This window comes from Trichechus manatus, unplaced genomic scaffold (genome assembly GCF_000243295.1).
Source record: "Trichechus manatus latirostris isolate Lorelei unplaced genomic scaffold, TriManLat1.0 scaffold00080, whole genome shotgun sequence".
NCBI lineage: Eukaryota > Metazoa > Chordata > Mammalia > Sirenia > Trichechidae > Trichechus > Trichechus manatus.
The window spans coordinates 1,586,274-1,607,491 of record NW_004444016.1 but is presented as its reverse complement, the minus strand read 5'-3'; the positions used below and the strand labels follow the sequence as shown (position 1 = coordinate 1,607,491).

The 21,218-nt window shown below is 41.0% G+C and overlaps 1 protein-coding gene across 10 annotated transcripts in view; it reads left to right on the top strand.

The window, feature by feature from the left end:
* Nucleotides 1–21,218, top strand: part of PRPSAP2 (phosphoribosyl pyrophosphate synthetase associated protein 2) — an 89,910-nt gene that overhangs the window by 47,469 nt on the left and 21,223 nt on the right. For 8 of the 10 annotated variants that reach the window (XM_023735535.1, XM_023735533.1, XM_023735534.1 and 5 more), the window contains 3 exons: nucleotides 12,005–12,153; nucleotides 14,714–14,784; nucleotides 16,040–16,186. In XM_023735535.1, coding sequence (XP_023591303.1) covers nucleotides 12,005–12,153; nucleotides 14,714–14,784; nucleotides 16,040–16,186 — 367 coding nt within the window. Of the gene's footprint in view, nucleotides 1–12,004; nucleotides 12,154–14,713; nucleotides 14,785–16,039; nucleotides 16,425–21,218 lie in introns of those variants that run through there. The other 2 variants (XM_023735536.1, XM_004380996.2) reach the window with 2 other exon arrangements.

Here is a 21,218-nt window from a genome sequence, read left to right as displayed (position 1 = left end):
AGGCTTTTAAGACCCCAGACACTACTCACCAAGGTAGAATGTAGAGCATTATCTTTATAAGTAGTATCATGCCAATTGAGCTAGATGTTCCCCAAGACCATGGTCCCCAGAGCCCTCCGTCCAGCAACTCAGTCCCTCGGGGAGTTTGGACGTGTCCATGGCTTTTTTTGGTTTTTTGTTTGTTTTGTTTTCTTCTCTTTTATTCCCTCTTTGTCTTTCTTCATTTCCAGTCTCTTGATTTATTCATTTTTTTCCTTTTACCCTTTTTCTTTTTTTTCATTTTTGTTTTTCCCCATTTCTGCAGTCTCTTATCTCTCCACTCCAGTAGCAAGCTTGCTTAGCAGTGTTTTTTGTTTGTGTGTATGTTTTTGGCTCCTGTTTCTCTCTCCTCTCTCTCATCTTTCCCATACCCATCTTTGCTCCACACATCACAGTCTGCCCCCTTCTTCCTGCCTAACTGCACTGTGCGCTGAACATCACGCTTCCAAGCAGCACAGTCACGGCCTACTGGAACCTGCCCTGCACTGATTCCCGGTCCACACTGTCAGCCCTGGTATGTGCCATCAACAACCCATCCCAGCAACTCCCCTTCAGTTGGACCTGCCCTGCTGTACCATACCTAAGTGACCCTGCTCATTGGGGAAGGAGGTGAAAAGTATCGTGCCCACAGATGAGCAAACAACAAAGAACGTATAGCCCACCTGTACAGACATAACCAAATAAAACAAAAAAGCAGGATGAAACAAATCTACAATCAGTAAACGAGGAAAATAACCAGTGAATGCCCCGAAGACAGCATACAATATCAAAACATTTACAAAAACAGGACAGGATGGTTCCAGTAGGCATCCAAAGTAAAACACCAGATGACCTTCCAGAAAAAGAAAAGGCATTAGACCTAACTGATAGGGAATTCAAATCTCTAATATTCAGAATTATCCAAGAGTTGAAGCAAAAAGCAGACAAAAATGAAGAAAAAATAGACAAATTCATGGAAAATACAGACAAAAAATGGAAGAATTCAAGAAAATAATACAGGAATGAAATGCTAAAATAAATTTCACAACTAGAAATTATACAAAAACAAGAATTAGAAATCCAAAAGATAAACAAGAAGATTTCAGAAATGAACAGTGTCATAGAGGGGCTGAGGAGCAGGTTTGAAACAATGGAAGATAGAATCAGTGACATTGAAGACAAACACTTGGATACAGTTCTGTTTGAAGAAAAATCAGAAAAGTGAATGAAGAAAAATGAAGAAACTCTGAGAATTATGTGGGATGCAATCAAAAGCAAAAGTCTGTGAGTGATCGGAGCTCCAGAACGGGGAGAAAACAGAAAACGCAGAGAGGATCATTGAAGAATTGCTGACAGAAAACCTCCAAAATAATGAAAGATGAAAAGCTGACCATCCAAGAAGCTCAATGAACCCCATATAGGATAGACCCCAAAAGAAAATCTCCAAGGCATATCATAATCACACTTGCTAAAACCAAAGACAAAGAATCCTGAGAGCAGCTTGAGAACAACAAAAGTCGCGTACAGAGGAGAAACAGTAAGACTAAGCTCAGATTATTCAGCAGAAACCATGCAGGCAAGAAGGCAATGGGATGACATATATAAAACCTTGAAAGAAAAAAATTGCCAGCCTAGAATAATGTATCCTGCAAAACTCTCTCGTTCAGATATGATGGTGAAATTAGGTCATCTTCAGATAAACAGAAATTAAGGGACTATGTAAAAACCAAACCAGACTTACAAGACTTATTAAAGGGAGTCCTTCCATCTGAGAACAAACATCAGACCACAGGCTGAATATAGGAAACAGGATTATACTAGCCAGATACCAAGATAGGAAATGAACTCTTAAGGACTATGCAAAACCAAAAGAATTACAACAGGGAACCAGAGAGGTTAATCTATAAATGATGACAGCGTCAGAACAATAAAAGAGGGAATAAACAGTGTAGGTATACAGTCTTCTAATGGAGAGGAAGGCAAGGCAATACCAAGTAATAATAGACTGGTTCAAATCTAGGAAGATAAGGGTAAATTTCACGGTAACCACAAAGAAAGTTAACAAACTTACTCATCAGAATTAAGAGGAACAACAAAGTCTCAGTAAAAACAAAACCTACAGAAACAAAAGAAATGAAAAGAAAAATCCACAAACAAGGAACTCAGCACAGGCGAGTAAGAGAAACAAAGAACGTGCCAGCACCATAAAAAAAAAAAAAAAAGCACTGCAAAATGCAATCCCCCTCCCAGGAATATTATCCTAGAGAAATAAGAGCCATCACACGAATAGACATGTGCACACCCATATTCATTGCAGCAGTGTTCACAATAGCAAAAAGGTAGACATAGTCTAGATGACCATCAGCAGATAAAGGGACAAACTATGGTACATTCACACAATGGAGTGGTATGCAAAGATAAACAACAATGATGAATCTGTGAAGCATGTCATAACATGGATGAAACTGAAGGACATTATGCTGAGTGAAATAAGTCAGTCACAAAAGGACAAATATTGTATGAGACCACTACTGTAAAAACTTATGTAAAAGTTTACACACAAAAAGAAACAATCTTTGTTGGTTATGAGAGATGGGAGAAGTGGGAAAGGAACTAAATAGATAATAGGTAAGTGGTAACTTTGTTGAAGGTAAGACAGTACAAAATACTGGGGAAGCCAGCACAACTTGTATAAGAAAAGGTCATGGAAGCTCCATAGACACTTCCAAACTCCCTGAGGGACTGTATTGCTGGGTGGAGCGCTGTGGGTACCTTGGTCTCGGGGAATATCTAGCTCAATTGGCATAACACAGTTTATAAACAGTACATTCTGCCTTGGTGAGTAGCGTCTGGGGTCTTAAAAGCCTGTGAGCAGTCATCTAAGATACTCTACTGGTCTCACCCCTTCGGGAGCAAGGGAAAATGAAGAGAACAAGATACAAGGGAAAGATCAGTCCAAAGGACTAAAGGACCACAGCTACCAGGGCCTCCACAAGACTGAGTCCAATACAGCTAGGTGGTTCCCGGCTACCACCACTGACTGCTCTGACCAGGATCACAACAGAGGGTCCTGGACAGAGCTGGAGAAGGATGTAGAACAAAATTCTAACACACACACAAAAAGACCAGATTTACTGGCCTGACAGACTGGAGGAACCCCGGGAGTGTGGCCCCCGGACACCCTTTGAGCTCAATCGTGATGTCACTCCCGAAGTTCACCGTTCAGCTGGTGATTGGACAGCCTCATAAAAGAAAACGGGACTAATGAGGCACAGCAGTCCAGGGACAAGGACTAGAAGGCAGGAGGGGACAGGAAAGCTGGTGATAGGGAACCAAAGGTTGTCAGAGGGCAATATGTATACTAACTGTTTAATGAGAAACTATTTGTTCTGCAAACCATCTAAGGTACAAAAAAAAAAAAAAGAATTATCTGTGTGAGATCAAATTGACAACCTCAACTCAAAAGGTTTGATTGGAAGCCTAGGGGGCAGTGAGTTGAAGATAATGGTGATGGAATAATTTGGAAAAGGATAATGAGAATAACAGCACAACTGGAAGAATGTAATCAATGTCACCGAATTGTACAAGTGGAAACTTTTGAAATGGTGTAACTTTGGCTGTGTATATTTTCACCAAAAAAAAAATGTCCTCCAAGGTCGAGAAGAGGGAGAGTGTTGTGTGTCATGGGGTTGTTAACCAATGTCATAAAACAATATGTGTACTGACTGTTTAATGAGAAGCTATTTGTTGTGTAAACCTTCATCTAAAGTACAATAAAAAAAAATTAAAAAAATTGGGATGGTTTCAGCCATTATTTCTTCAAATATTTTTCTGTCACCTTCTCTTTCTTTTCTCCTGGAATTACTGTGATGTGTATGTTTATATGCTTAATGATATCCCATATGTCCTTTTGTCTCTGTTCATTTTTTTTTGTATTAGTTTTTTCTTTCTGCTCTTCAGACTCTCCACCTTTCAGAGTCTTCTTGTGTTTGTTTTATGTATAACAACTTTTACTCCATCATACCTGAAGCAGAAGTGGCAGCTGTGTATTTGGATAATTTTTTCCCACTAAATACCAGAAGAATATGGTGAATTTTCTTTTGACTTTCCCATCTGGGTAGACTTCTGGTAACTTCTAGAGTCTTCAGTTTACATCTCACACCCATGTGTTCATGAGATGTGTGGATGATTGATATAGTTTTTTTTATCATTGTGATAGTCTCTTGCTCACTTTCTTTGGCATTTGTTAGTCTACAGTGATGTTTGTCATTCATTCATTCAGTTCTTTATTGAGGAGGACCTATTGTCCTAGGCATGATGAGGCCTAGGAAGATGCCCTCAGGGAGATAATGTTTAGTGTCAGAGGTTTAATTTCATATTCATATTTGATCTTCTCAACCTAAGAGGTCAGCATTTAATGTCTCTTACAGATGAGGAAACAGACCCAAGGAGATGAAGGAACTCGTCCAGTGTGATTCAGCTGTATGTTGTTTCCTTGAAGGTAGTGGCACAACTAATCACTTTGTAGAGTGTTTTCCACACCAGTGATTATGGAGTCTGGGTGTTGGCTTTGCCCATTCACTCATTTTTCACTCAATAAATACTTGATTGCTGCTTTGTGCCAGGTATGTGCCAGCCATTGGGGATGCAGTGATGACCCAGGCAGATGTGATTGCAAACTGTCACCATATGTTATTTGCCTTTTAAGTTACCTAGGTCAGAATGAAAGATTCAGCCTCTTTTTTCAGTGTCTGTAGTTGAGGCCATATAGGCTAAAAAAAAATCCATTTCCTTGGAGTTGACTCCATATGTGTTAGAGTAGAACTGTGTTCCATAGATTTTTGGTGGCTGATTTTTTGAAAGTAGATTGCTAGCCCTTTCTTCTGAGACGCCTCTAAATGGTCTTGAACCACCAGCTTTTCGGTTTGCAGCTGAGCACATTAACCATTTGCACTACCCAGGGACTACTCCATGTAGACCACACTCCATTAAATAAACGGTATTTTAGCCTGGAGATGAGTGCTGATTATTCCTACAAGAGGCTTCATTTTGTAGAGATGAGGTAAAAGAAATTAATTACAAAGTTAAAACTTGGGAATTTGGCCTTAGCTTTTGAGATATGATGAGCAAGAGTTCTGTGGCTATTTGCCATCTCGCTATGTGGTGGTGATTTTCTTTTATTCTAATTTTCTGATTTGCACATTCATCTCAAGTTAGAGCATGAGATGGCACTTCCTGGCTTAATGATATGCCAGTTTTGATCTCACCATTTCTAGCTTCCTCAGAGTTCATTTGTCAGCTAACCTTAGAAAATTATTGTAGTTAATTTAGAAGACAGCCTGGGGTGGCAGAAAGATCACTAAGCTAGGAGTCAAAAGACATGGTTTTCAATTGTGCTTAGGCAGTAATAGTTGAGATCCCATATCTTGTTCCTTCTGACTCATCATGTAAATTAACCCTCATCATTGTACAATCAGGTGCAAGATTGAGTTGATTTGGAATTCCTTGGTGACTGATCGTATATAAAATGATGTAACATATAGGAGCTGTCCCAATTCTTTTTGGAATAAGGTGGGAATTCAAGTTACATGACCAAGTTAAAGTATCCAGAAATTAATACCAGTGTGTAGGTACTGATTTTATTTATCTTGAAAGTGTTTTTGTATGGGTTCTGAAATGGTCTTATTCTAGGAATTGGCAAACCTGTATGGATCACAGATGGAAAAGACTTCCTTAAAAGGTAGCAAAGAGGTAATTTCTTTTGATAAAAATCTTGTTGGAAAGCCAGTCATGAATTTGAAGGAGGAACTAGTTTGTATCTTGCCAAATTCAGTTAAGTTAGAATGGGACAGAAGCTAGTAAAGACTCTATTGTTGGATTTGATTTGTCTGAAAGTTCTTTCTCTAATAATTTTTTTAAAAATGGTTTTGAATTTAAAGTATGACAGTACTACATCTTAAATCTTGGGATATTTAGCAATTTTTATTCAAATATTCTCTTTGTGTATAACTTTTCTTTTCCCTAAATACACACACAGAGATACACTTTTTTGTGTCAGATTATGCCATACAGACTTTCTCTTGTGAAGTTGTGAGGAGGATAATAAATCAGTCTTCACATGCCAACTGGGTCATGTGAAAAATCTCAGAATCCCACTGTTTTCTTCCCAACTATGAGAATATAACAAATACCCACTTTCCACTTCACTGTTCAGTTCTAACACCAGCCATCCACATGGCACTTCTTCCTCTGACTCTTACCTGTTGCCATCGAGTTGATTCTGACTCATAATGACCCTATAGGACAGAGTAGAACTACCCCTTAAGGTTTCCAGGGCTGTAATCTTTATGGGAGCAAACTGCCACATCTTTCTCTCACGGAGTGGCTGGTGGGTTTGAACCACCGACCTTTGGGTTAGCAGTCAAATACTTAACCACTTTGCCACCAGAGCTCCTTCTCTGACCCTAGCTACCTGGAGAGGAGCCCTGGTGACACAGTGGTTAAGTGCTCAGTTACTAACTGAAAGGTCGATGGTTCAAACCTACCAGCTGCTCAGCAAGAGAAAGATGTGGCAGTCTGCTTCCGTAAAGATTACAGCCCTGGAAACCCTATGGCGCAGTTCTACTCTCTCCTGTAGGGTTGCTATGAGTCAGAGTTGACTTGATGGCAATAGGGTTAGGAGCCACCTAGAGTTCGGTCAGATCTCACAAGTTAAAAGGATGCTGTCTTTCAGACTGCCAAATAGGCAGACACCAGTTGCAAGCTCAGGAGTCTACATGACAACCTTACTTCTGATTTGCTAGCCACAAACTTGGGCTTTCCCCACTACCCCTTCAGGGTGCCAGCCACAAGCTCAGGGCCCCCCCCCAGCCTCCCTCACTTTTACCTGCTAGCTCCTACTATACCTTTGGGTTCAGTAATTTGCTAGAACGACTCAACTCACAGAAAGTACTATAATTATGATTACAGATTTATTATAGCAAGAGGGTACAAATCAGGATCAGCATAAAGAAGAGATGAATGGAGTGAGGTCTAGGAGTATTCCCATTGTAGAGCTTTAGTGTCCCAAAGTTGCATGCTACCATCCCACGTGTATCGGTGTCTTTCACCAACCAGGAAGCTCTTGAAACTTCTGTGTCCAGAGCCTTTATTGGCCTCGTTGCATAGTCATGATTGGGGTCTCATTTAAATATGTATGATTGATTAAATCATGTCCCCCTTTCTTCCTGAGGTTAGCTGACCAGGTGGCCTTTGTGACCTGGCCAGCCCCCCACTCATTTATACAAATCCTCAAGTGTTGTCTGGAGGTTTTAGATAATAAAGGCACCTTGGTTACTCAGGAAATTCCAAGGGTTCTCTCTCAGGAACCAAGGACAAAGGCCAAATTGAGTTCTTATTATCTTTTCCTTGGAAATATAAACTAGATTCCTCATAGTTAGGGCCAGACCATTAGTTACATGCTTATGTGTGTTTGAGCTGTTTTTTCTTATACCATAGAAGAGTTAGCTGTGTGTGCTGCAGTAAAGATAATCACACTTTCTACGGAGAGAGACAACATGTAACTTTATAAGAAAAGCATCTTGAAATTGAACGATCTAAGCATGGACTTAAGTTTCTTGAAATAATTACTATCACTGTAATATAGCTTTCTTTAGTTGTGTGGTGTGTTTAGGAACCTGGGTAGAGGTGAGATTTTATCCCACTTAAAAAAAAAAAAAAACAGACCAGTTGCTGTTGAGTCAATTCTGACTCAAGGCATCGCCGAGTTTCAGAGTAGAACTGAGCTTCATAGGGTTTTCAGTGGCTGATTTTTCAGAAGTACATCACCAGGTCTTTCTTCCGAGGTGCCTCTGGGTAGGCTCAAACTGCCAGCCTTTCGGTTAGTGAAGCGCTTAACTGTTTGCACCACTTAGGGTCTGTTTTATCCCATTTACCTTAGTAGTTGCTATTGAGGCAATTCCAACTTACGGCGACCCTACGTGTGCAGAGTAAACTGTACTCCAAAGGGTTTTCATGGTTATGACCTTTCAGAAGCAGACCGCCAGGCCTTTCTTCTGAGGTGCCTCTGGATGGGTTCAAACTGCCAACCTTTCAGGTAGTAACTGGGCGCTTAACCATTTGCATCAGCCAGAGACTCCTTTTATCCCACTAGGGAACAGTGTTTAATATTTCTGAGTGTCTTGCCCTTAATATGTCACTAAAATGCTTTGACTGTGTTTAGTACAGATAGTGCAGATGGGATTCAGTTTACTCTGTAGTCGATGACCGGAGCCTTTGTTTTTAGTTATTCTTGTGACCTGTCAGTTAGGAACTTGTTGGGATTTTTGGTGTTGGGAAACCAAGAATTGGGAGAGCACGTTGGATCTTAAGCACTTGAAAATTTGCTCTGTGTTAGGTACCAAAGATGGATGAAAGGATAAGACTCAGTGTCCACTTCAGAAGCTAGTCGGGGGCAAGACACGTGCAGAGTGTCCAGGTCCCTGCCTGAGGCGTGTGCAAGCAGTGAGGAGGCCCTGCCTGAGGCGTGTACAAGCAGTGAGGAAGCCCTGCCTGAGGTATGTGCAGGCAGTGAGGAGGTCCTGCCTGAGGCGTGTGCAAGCAGTGAGGAGGCCCTGCCTGAGGCGTGTACAAGCAGTGAGGAGGCCCTGCCTGAGGTATGTGCAGGCAGTGAGGAGGTCCTGCCTGAGGCGTGTGTAAGCAGTGAGGAGGCCCTGCCTGAGGCATGTACAAGCAGTGAGGAGGCCCTGCCTGAGGCGTGTACAAGCAGTGAGGAGAGGGAAGGACTAACTGGTGAGGAAAAGAGTTGGTGAGGAAAGCTTCACAGAGGAGTAGATGCTGAGCTGGGTTCTAAAAGATGAGTAGGTATTCTCACAGGGGACGCCAGAGAGGAGACATGGAGCCAAGGGCCAGGGCAGCTCAGTGGGGCTGCAGGTGGTTTTGTGCTTCACAGAGGTCAGGGATGGGTACAGGTGTGGGCAGGAGCCTGTCACTGGGTCCTTTGTTGCCATGCTACAGGACTGTGTTTTATCCCATATAGGAGGCCATTTCAAACATGGAAGAGACATGATTGGATCTGAACTTGCCCACTCTTGTCAGTTTGGAGTATACATGGAGAGGTTTGAGATTAGAGGTGAGACTGTCACAGCAGTCCAGGTGTAGGTCATGGGGCCTGAAGCAAGGCAGTGGCGTTGGGTATGGTGAACAGAAGACAGCTTTGAGAAGTAGTTACTAAAAACATGCAGTGTAGGGAGGGGGATTCCAGTCTATCATGAGTCTGGTATCTTGCAGAGGAGGATGGAGCTGGGGCACTGGAGGTGATGGAGCAGTTTTGGATGGTTGAGCCTGGGAGACTTCAGATGGAACTGACTTGTGGGCCTCTGGATCTCTCAGTTATTATTTGTGAAGCATTTTGTTACTGAAAACATTTTTAATGGAAAATTTCAAACCAACACAAAAGTAGAGAATAATATAACGGACTCTTAGGAATTCATACCTAAGCTTCTAATAATTATCAACTTTCTGTGATAGAAACATCTATGTTCAAATAGCCACCACAGCAATTTTAACTTCGTGTGCGACTTCCGCTCTTCTATTCCCTGGATAGTGCAGATGGTTGACATGCTGGGCTGCTAATCAAAGGGTTGGAGATTTGAGTTCACCCAGAGATGCCTCGGAAGAAAGGCCTGGTGATCTACTTCTGAAAAGTCAGTCATTGGAAACCCTATGACAATTCTGCTCTGATATACATGGGATCGCCATGAGTTGGAGTCAGTGCGATGACAGCTGGTTCACTTTTCTAGACCCAGTGACGTTTCTTTGAGCTTGGGGAATTGGGCTTAGACTCAGGCTCTGTAGACTGGAGTCTCCACATACCCCTGGAGGCTGAAGCCATGGAATCAACATGAGAAATCTTTCTGGAGTTGTGGTTTTATTGTGAAGGTTTTTATTTTTTTAGGGGAAGATGTTTACTAATTAGTAAGTAACACACTTTAATATTGAAACAAATATGAATATATTATGGAACTGAGTGCAGCTTTTGCATAAAATTTTAAGGCAGAAAATGAGACTTCCATAGTGTTCACCTGTGACCAGTGTGCAGTCAGCTTCAGACCAAGCACAAGGCCCAGGGCAGGAGGGGGTGCTTTGAAGGGATGTTTGAGATGTGTGGGCTCAGGAGATCTTTGAGGCTCCTTCGGCCCCATTTTTTCTGATATTGTCATGTTGACAGGGTAGACAGGCTGCAGAATCTTCATTGACTGTGAATGGCAAATGGAGAGGAAATGGGTTCTGCTGCCGTGCTCTGGCAGGTGGGTGGCTGGGCTTTATGTGTACTGAGCCGCAGACTTGCTTCAAAGACAGAACATTTCCATTTGCAGTCATTGTGGATTTATTTGTTAACTTGCAGTGTTTTTTTTTTCTCATCCTGGAAATACCCAGCAGATGCATTTTGCCTTTCTTTGTAAATTAAATAGCAGTTTGGCTTTAGCTTCTGTTTTAAGCATGTAGTTGTAATTTTCACACACAGAAACTCGACTGTGCTGAGGTAGAGAGTGCATGGCTGATGTTGGAAGAAAATTTTTGTGAGTTAGCCAAAATTTGTGGTATGCTGTAGGAGCTGTATTTAGGGAGAAATATATAGCTCTAAACACTTGGGGTAGGCAAAGATTTCTTAAGTACAGCACCAAAAACACAATCCGTAAGAGAAAAAAATTGATGAATTAGACTTCATCAAAGTTCTTCAGAAGACACGAGGGAATAAAAAGAAAAGGCACAGATTGGAAGAAAATATTTGTAAAGCGTGTATCTGATGAAGGACTTGTATTCAGAATATATAAAAAAAAAAATCCCAAAACTTAGTAATAAGGGAAGAAATATACCAAGTGTTGTGAAGATGTGGAGGAACTGAGACTCTCATACACAGCTGCTGGAATGTAGAATGATACAACCGCTTTGGAAAACAGTTTGGCAGTTTCTTAAAAAGTTAAATATATACCTACCATGTGATCCAACCATTCCATTCCTAGAGACAAGAAGGCATGTGTTCACACAAAAACTTGGACATGAATGTTCATAGCAGCTTTATTTGTAAACAATCCACAAGTTCCTCAAGTGAGTGGATAAGCAAACTATGATAGATCAGTAAATGGAATACTACTCAGCAATGAAAAAGAATGAACCATTAATGGACATTATAACATGGATCACTCAAAAACATTATACTGAGTGAAAGAAACCAGACAAAAAGGCTATATGCTGTATGATTCCATTTCTGTCAAATTCTAGAAAAGGTGAAACTAAAGTGGTAGAAAGCAAATCAGTGGTTGTCTGGTGCTGGAGGGAGGGATTACAAGGGGCACATGCCTGTGCTAATGGTTTTACAGTGCCTGCATAGTCAAAACTTAGAAAATTATACACTTTAAATATATAGTGTATTCCAAGGTCAAGAACGGAGAGGGTTGACATGTCGTGGGGTTGTTAACCAACATCATAAAACACTATATGTACCAACTATTTAATGAGAAACTATTCTGTAAACCTCCATCTAAAGTACAATTAAAAAAAATTTTTTTAGAGAAAACATATAGTGTATTGTATATCTGTTATACCTCAATAAAGCTGTTAAAAAAAATTAATGATTAATACTTTGATGAGCATTTAATGTACTTTGCTTCATATGGTTGGCTCTCCCCATTATCCTGTTAATAGGTAGAATTAGTGATTACAGGTGAGAAAGTGAGGCTGAGGGGAGGCTACCTGTCATAGCCAAGCTCACTCAGCTGGTTGGTTGCAGACCAGGGTGTGCATGGCTTGGGGGTGTGTCTGGTGCGGGTTCTCCACACCTAGTCCTGTATTGGAAGAGTCTCCCATTTTCCTCTATTCCTTTGGGAAACTAACTTCTTTGTGTCCTCTTACTGTTTTCCTCCACCAGCATTAGCAGGAAACAGGTGCTGAGTGATTTGGAACTTGTGTGTGATGTTTTCCCTAGGGCACAGTCTTTTGCGGAGCGCCTGCGCCTGGGGATAGCTGTGATTCATGGGGAAGCACAGGATGCTGAGTCCGACCTGGTGGATGGGAGGCACTCCCCGCCCATGGTCAGGAACGCCGCTGCCATCCACCCAAGCCTGGAGATCCCCCGTGAGTGCACCACCCGGCTCCACCTTATCTATGCTGCTTTTTCGTTGGGCCTAATGCTGGCTTCATTTCGTTTTTCTTTTTAAATGTAAACTTGTCTTGTGTTTTCTAACTGGCCCAAACTGATGGCACCTTTCCTGGCTGGTGTAGTGAGTACCCCTTGGATGGCCTGGGAGTGGTGCGGAACTCCGAACAACAGTGTGTTCAGTCATGGCAGGAGTGATGACATGTCCAGACTGTTGTGACCCAGTGACAGCACTTGAGAGACCATCTGTCGATTGACTTTCCTTCTCTCTTTCATTTGCTCCCTCATTTATTCATTCATTCCCTCAGTAATACATCCTAAAGGACAGTTGAACATAAGGAAAAGCTTTTATGCACAGTTATTCATGGTGGTGGTGTTTTTAATGAAAATTATTGGAAAAGTCTGTATGTTTTACCAGAGGGTACGGTTTGGTAAAATATATTATATTGGTACAATTCATTGTGCAGCCCTTTAAAATAATTAAAACTGTAAACGAGAAAATCTATGGAATATATGTGCATAAGGCAGGATACAAAATTGTATACTTGTCTTTGTCTGTGCAAGGACCAAGAGGGAATATGAAGAGTGAAAATAGTTATGGTATGAGCTGGTAGAATTATGCATGAATTTATTTTTGTTTTTAAGAAACTTCTTTCAAGCGTTAGTGACATCATTTCAAGTAAGAAAAATACTGTTTTTGTTTGGGTTCTTGGCTTTGCCTAGGAGTTTGCTCGCTTAGGAATAGAGGAGAAATTCAGAGGAGGTGTTGTAGTTGGGGTAGCCATGGCTAAGGAAGTGGTCATTGGTAATGTGGTCCCTGGCGTGTCCAGAAGGATCTGGAGGTCCTTGGAAGGACAAGATGGGGATAAGGTATGTAATACTCTGCAGACTGGGTAGAATTTTGAATTACTAGTACATATACCCAGATTATGAGTGCAGTTGTCAGCGGCTTCGAGTTGGGGAAAGTTGGCAAAAGGGGTGTTTTCAGAAGTCTTGTCCTGTGTGGTGTTGGGATAGATTGCAAGGAAGACTCACGTAGTGATCACTAGGGGACTTTTTTTGGAATGTATTATGGTTTTAATTTCACAGCTCCTAAATATTGAACCTTTTTTGCCCATTTGATGGTTTGGCACCCTATGTATAATGCTTGTTTAAGTTAATAGCAAATAGATGTATGAAGGGAAAAGAAAGCATTCCTGTAACATTTTAAATATAAAGATTTTGATAATATGAGATTTTAAAACTATTTCGTAGCCTCTGGTTTCTTACAGAAGAAAAAAATTGCCAACTAAAAAGGAGAACAATACTTTTCCAGAGTAGAAACACATTACGCGATTATTCAAAACATGGATAAGCATAGCAGGAAAATGGTACATGATGACCCAAAGATGCACTATTTCTATACTTTGCTGGGTGTCCTTCCATTCTTTCTATCTTATTTTGTCAGAGCCGAGGTCACTGCTAAATACATAATGTGAATCTTAGTGTGTCTCCCAACTCCATTAAATATCTTTTCCCAAGTCATTAAAAACTTTTGTCGCAGAATTTTTTGGCAGTCTAACATCCCATCTCTGGAGTGGCTTAGACTGCCCAGCCATTACCTGACTTGGGGTATTTTTGTTGTCGCCTGTCCTTTGCCAATATAACAAAAATAGGGCAACGAATATATTTGAGTAGAAGGTGTTTTCTGTACTCTGGCTTATTTCTTTGTAAGTTTCTAGAAGTGAGATTAGTGGCTCAAAAAGTATGACTATTTGTAAGACTCTTTATGTTGTCACCTTGATTTCCTAAAGGGCTGCACCAATAACGTACTCTTTTCACCAGCATTGGGAACAAGTGCCTGGGAACAGGAGTGTTGAAAATGTAAAAATTAATTCAGTTCTGGTGTTTATGTTGCTTTTTTTTGTTTTACCTTTTTTTCCCCACCCTCCAACCAGGATCCAGCCTGGGTTCATACATTACATTTGATTGCTGTGTGTCTTTAGTCTCTTTTAATCTAGAACCAAACGAAAAAAAAAAAAACCAAACCCACTGCCACTGAGTCGATTCTGATTCATAGCGACCCTGCAGGACAGAGTAGAACTGCCCCCATAGAGTTGCCAAGGCTGTAAATCTTTACGGAAGCCGACTGCCACATCTTTCTCCCTCTCAGTGGCTGGTGGGTGTGAACTAGCAGTCAGGTGCTTAACCACTGCACCACCAGGGCTCCTTTTTAATCTAGAACAGTGGTTCTCAATTGGGGTGGGGGTATTTTGCCCCTGGAGACATTTTGCACTGTCTGGAGACATTTTTGATTGTCACAACTGTAGGGGGTGCTATTGGCATCTAGTGGGTAGAGATAATGCTAAACATCCTACAATGCACAGGACAGCCCCCAAAAGAAAGAACTATCTATCTGGACTAAAATAACAGCAGTGCTAAGGTTGAGAATCCCTGATCTAGAACACTCCTTCCACTTCTTCTTTCTTCAATGACATTGACTTTTTAAAGGGTTTACTTTTTAGTGTAGAAACTTTGTGTTTGTTTTATTCTGATCAGTGCTGATTCCTAAAGAAAAGCCTCCAATCACAGTTGTTGGCGATGTCGGAGGAAGGATCGCCATCATTGTGGTATGTCAACCTATTATCATTACTCTTTTAGTATTTGCTGTTATTGTCCTGTTGATTTCTTGGTTACCTGTGTGCCTGTAAAGAGGCCTGTGGACACTGTATGGCCAGCTGACTCTCAGTTAAGTTGGTACATTTACTTTGGCCCAAAACTTGAAAAATACCATTAGTTTTTTTAAAAAAGTGGAAAATATGCAGTTAATGTTATTAATAATAACATGGGAAATTTTTTTTTGTTATAAAAGCAGATATAAAATTGATTATAACTGTTTAAAGTACACATCCTTTCACACTTTACAAAACCAGTACATGAAAAGAGTATATTTAATGTCTGTATGGTTTAAAGAATAATAGTATAATGAACACCTGGATACCCACCACACCTTAAGAATCAGAACGTTGCCTCCTCTGGGCTTGCTTTCTTTCGTTCTCCGCTCCACCCTCCAGGCTGTCACTAGCCTGAGCAATGTTCATTCCTGCTCGCTCTTGTCTTTATACTTTGCACACACGTATCTCTAAACACTGTTGTTTTGTTTTGCGTCTTTTGCTGTTTATAGAAATGAAGTCTTTATGTCCTTTGTGTCTTTTTTATTCCACATTGTTGAGATTATCTGCAATATGGCATGTAGTTGCAAGTTTTTCCTTTTCACTGCTGTCTGGTGTTCCATGGTACCACTGTTACACGATTTATTTATCTTTTCTGCAGGCATTGAACATAATCTTTTGCTCTTTCCAAATAATACTGCTTTGAACCTTTTTATATGTATTTTCTACTGCATATATGCAAGAGATTTTAGAATTGAGTCTGAAAGTACGCATTACAACTTTCCTAGGTAGTACCAAATTGTTTCCAAGTGGGCACCAGTTGGCCAGCCTCCCAGCGGCTTGGTGATTGTGTTTCAGTTTCTTTTAAGTTAGAAAATATGCCACATCATCCTGTAGGATAACAGCTGTACCACTTAGTTTATTCCTTAACTAACAAAATATGTAGTAAAAAAAAAAATGCTATGGATTCAGTGGCACTTTTTTTTCTTTCTTTCTATTACAACTACATTTAAAAAAAAAAAAACAGTTTTATTTTGAAGTAATCATAAATTCACAATGACAGGAACATGTGAACATGCCATCTCTCCAGGACCCTTTTACACAGCAGACTTGTCTTGGTATCATTAGTCAGATCCTTTTCTTTTCCCTGGTGGTCTACACCCGCCTTGGTAGAAGTGTTCCCGTGCCTTTTGTTCAGTCTGTAACTTGACAGGATGACATCATCGATGACGTTGACAGCTTTCTGGCTGCAGCAGAGACTCTGAAGGAAAGAGGGGCATATAAGATCTTCGTGATGGCGACCCATGGCCTGTTATCTTCAGATGCTCCGCGGCTAATTGAAGAATCCGCCATTGACGAGGTACCAGCCTGCGGGTAGCACATGCTGCCCTGGTGCTACAGAGGTCTGATCTGTAGTTAACAGAGACCAGAGAGGAAAGCAGGCAACTGGGGAGTTACAAATGACTTCGAAATGTGGGTTGTATTTGTGTGTCATTGAACCTAAGCCTTGTTCTTTTTTTTATTGTACTTTAGATGAAGGTTTACAGAACAAACTAGTTTCTCATTAAACAATTAGTACACATATTGTTTCATGATATTGGTTACTCCACAACATGTTAATACTCTCCCTTCTCGACTTTGGGTTCCCTGTTACCAGCTTTCCTGTCCCCTCCTGCCTTCTAGTCCTTGCCCCTGAGCTGGTGTGCCCCTTTAGTCTCATTTTGTTTTATGGGGCTGTCTAATCTTTGGCTGAAGGGTGAACCTCAGGAGTGACTTCATTACTGAGCTGGAAGGGTGTCCTGGGGCCATACTCGGCGGGTTTCTCCAGTCTCTGTCAGGCCAGTAAGTCTGGTCTTTTTTTGTGAGTTAGAGTTTTGTTCTACATTTTTCTCCAGCTCTGTCCAGGACCCTCTATTGTGATCCCTGTCAGAGCAGTCAGTGATGGTAGCTGGGCACCATCTAGTTGTGCTGGACTCAGTCTGATGGAGGCTGTGGTAGTTGTAAGTCCATTAGTCCTTTGGACTAATCTTTCCCTTGTGTCTTTGGTTTTCTTCATTCTCCTTTGCTCCAGATGGGGTGAGACCAGTGGAGTATCTTAGATGGCCACTCACAAACTTTTAAGACCCCAGACAGTACTCATCAAAATAGAATGTAGAACATTTTCTTTATAAACTATGTTATGCCAGTTGAGCTAGATGTTCCCCAGGACCATGGTCCTTACAGCCCTCAGCCCAGTAATTCAGTCTCTCTGGGAGTTTGGATGTGTCTGTGGAGCTTCCATGACCTTGCCTTGGAAAGTTGTTCTGGCTTCCCCAGTATTGTTTACTGCCTTACTCTTCACCAAAGTTACCACTTACCTATTGTTTATTTTTCCATCCTCAGCCCTCCGCTCCCTCGTATCCATGAAAGATTTTTTTCTTTCTGTGTGTAAACCTTTTCATGAGTTTTTACAGTAGTGGTCTCATACATTATTTGTTCTTTTGTGATTGACTTATTTCATTCAGCATAATACCCTCCAGATTCATCCATGTTGTGAGATGCTTCACAGATTCATCATTGTTCTTTATTGTTGTGTAGTACTCCATTGTGTGTATATACCATAGTTTGTTTATCCATTCATCTGTTGATGGGCACCTAAGTTGTTCCATCTTTTTGCTATTATGAACAATGCTGCGATGAACATGGATGTGCATATGGTATTTCTATTTCTAGCTTCCTAAGGAAGCGCCATATCGTTTTCCAGAATGGTTGTACCATTTTGCATTCCCACTAGCAGTGCATAAGAGTTCCAATCTTCCCGCATCCTCTCCAACATTTGTTATTTTCTGTTTTTTTTATTTGTTCCAGTAATGCCAAGGTCTAAGCGTTGTTCTTTTGCCCATGGTCACAGTTGAATAATCATGATAACTGTCATAGATGAACCCTTGCTCCATGCTAAGCACTCTGCCACGTGCTTTGCATACATCGTCACAACCTTCATCTCCCAGCCCGGGAAGGTTGAGGCTGTCACCCCTTTTGTAGAAACCAGTGAATAGTGGCTCAGAAGGATTAAGGAGCTTCTTGACATCAGATAGTTACTAAGGTGAGCATTTGATTCAAATCTCAGTTTGCTCATGACCGAGCCCAGTTCTTTCTATGCTACAGTTGCCCGTGGTGTCTGTTGGAAAGGAAGATAAAGGGGACGGTGCCACCTCTGGTTCTGTAGTGTGACAGAATTGAGGCCAGGCCAAAGAGGCAGCTTAAAGCAAATACAGCTTTAACTTGCCCTGCTTTGTCTAGCCCACTCGTTTCAGAAGGCAGCCCAGCATCGTGGAATTTTTATTGAATTAGTTACACTTTTAGTATCTCCTAAGAAATAGAGGTGGCTGTATTCGGAGACTGGAAGAACTGAATGGTACTGGGTACCACTACCGACCATTCTGATCAGGGCCACAATAGATGGACCCTGATTGAATGGGAGAAAAATGTGGAATAGAACCTCAGATTCCTTCAAAAAAACCAAAACCAGACTTACTGGACCAGTTAAGAGTGGAGGACTCCCCAAGACTATATGCCCTGCAATACTCTGTTTTGTTTTTTGAACATTTTATTATTATTTAGGAGCCCTGGTGACGCAGTGCTTAAGAGCTACAGCTGTTAACCAAAAGGTCAGCAGTTCAAATCCACCAACCGCTCCTTGGAAACCCTATGGGGTAGTTCTTCCCTTCCTGTAGGGTCCCTATGAGTCGGAACTGACTCGACGGCAGCAGGTTTGGTTTTTTTTTAATTAATTTATTTTTATTATTGTTTAGGTAAAAGTTCACAGAGCAAATTAGCTGCCCATTCAACAGTATATACACAGCTTGTTTCATGACATTTGTTGCAAACCCTTGAATGTGTCAGCACTCTCTCCACTTCCTCCCTGGGTTCCCCATGTCCATTCACCCAGCTTTCTTGCCCCTACCGTCCTTCTGAACTTTGCTTTTGGGCAGATGCCGCCCTTTAGGTCTCATATAATTGATTGTTCTGAGATATACATTCCTTGCTGGTATTATTGTTTGTTTTATAGGCCTTCTTATTGCATGGCTATAATGTGATCTTGGAGTGGTTTCAGATCCAAGTTGGAAGAGTGTTTAAGGGCCACGGCCTTGGGGGTTCCACCAGTCTCTGTAAGACCAGTAAGTCTGGTCTTATTTATAAGTTTGAATTTTGTTCTATATTTCTCTCCCACTCTATCCATGACCTACTGTTGCGTTCCTGGTCAGAGTGGTCGGTAGTGGTAGCCAGGCACCATCTAGTTCTTCTGGTCTCAGGCTAGTTCATGTGGTCCATTAGTCCTTTGGACTAATTATTTCCCTGGGTCTTTGGTTGTCTTCACTCTTCTTTGCTCCAAATGGGAAGAGACCAATTATTGTATGTTAGATGGCCGTTCACAAGTTTTTAAGACCCCAGTCGCTACTCACCAAGGTAGGATGTAGATCATTGTCTATATGGATTATGATATGCCGGTTGACCTAGACGTCCCCTGAGACTGTGGTCCCTAGCCCTCAAGCCCGGTATCTCAGTCCCAGGAGGTGTATGTTACGGCTAAGAAGTTTTCATGTCTGTGTCCCGTGTGTGCACTATTGCATACATGGTTATACTTGCAGCATGTACACATTTATATGTACATGAGTGTACTTCCATATGCCCTCCTACCCCTATTCAGCTTACATATCTATTTGTGTATCCACTCGTACATTATTGTTCATTATTACTGTTGTTGCAGGGTTGTATATGTATTAGTATTTACTGTTTTGCCTTTTACTCCTGTGTGCCTTTAAGTGTCTACCTTGATTATGTTGTGCTGACTTCCCCCATGTGGTGTATTCTCTCTCTCTTCACCAAAGTTAGTATGTGTCTACTGTGTAGTTACTGGTTTTCTCCCCCGCCCCATCCCTGGTAAACATCAAAGAATGTTTCTGTCTGTGTGAAAACCTTTTCTTTTTATAATATTGGTCTCATACAATATTTGTCCTTTTTGTGATTGAGTTATTTTACTCAGCATAATGTCGTCCAGTTTCATCCATGTTGTGAGGTGTTTTACGGATTCATTGTTATCCTTTAACGTTGCATAGTATTCCATTGTGTGTATGTACCACAGTTAGTGTATTCATTCATCCATTGATGGTCACTTAGACTGTTTCCATCTTTTTGCTGTTGTAAATAATGCTGTAGTGAACATGGGTGTGTGTATGTCTGTTTGTGTCACGGCTCTTATTTCTCTAGGATATATTCCTAGGAGTGGAATTGCTGGATCATATGATATTTCTATTTCTGGCTTCTTGAGGAAGCGCCATATTGTTTTCCACAGTGGTTGTACCATTTTACATTCCCACTAGCAGTGTATGAGAGTTCCAATCTCACCACAGCCTCTCCAGCATTTGTTATTTTCTGTTTTTTTGATGAGTTAGTTCATTATTAACCTGTATGAGATGGTATCTCATTGTAGTTTTGATTTGCATCTCTCTAATGACTGATGAGCGTGAGCATCGCTTCATGTATCTGTTGGCTGCCTGGATGTTGTCTTTCTTTGGTGAAGTGTCTGTTCATGTCCTTTGCCCTGTTTTTTTTTTTTACAAGCGAAAACATGTTTATTTGCTCCCAAAAAATAAAGGCATGATTTCTCATCAGAGTTGCTAAATTCACTTATTACTTCTAGTAGATTTTATTACATCCCTTAGGATTTTTTTTTTTAATTTTTTTTATTGTACTTTAGATGAAGGTTTACAGAACAAATCATTTCTCATTAAACAGTCAGTACACATATTGTTTTATGACATTGGTTAACAAACCCCACGACATGTCAACATTCTCCCTTCTGGACCTTGACCAGGAACGCAACAATATACATAGCCAAAGTTACACCATTTTGGAAGTTTCTACATGTACAATTCAGTGACATCGATTACGTTCTTCCAGTTGTGCTGCTATTCTCACTATCCTTTTCCAAATTATTCCATTACCGTTACCTTCAACTTACTGTCCCCTAGCTTCCCATCAAACCTTTTGCATTGCTGTTGTCAGTTTGATCTCACATAGATAATTCATTTATTTTTTCTTTGTACTTTAGATGAAGGTTTGCAGAACAAATAGTTTCTCATTAAACAGTTAGTACACATATTGCCCTCTGACAACCTTGGGTTCCCTATCATTAGCTTTCCTGTCCCCTCTTGCCTTCTAGTGCTTGTCCCTGGATTGCTGTGCCTCATTAGTCCTGTTTTGTATTATGAGGCTGTCCAATCCCCTCCTGAACGGTGAACTTCGGAAGTGACGTCACGATTGAGCTCAAAGGGTATCCGGGGGCCACACTCTCGGGGTTTCTCCGGTCTGTCAGACCAGTAAATCTGGTCTTTTTTTGTGAGTTAGAATTC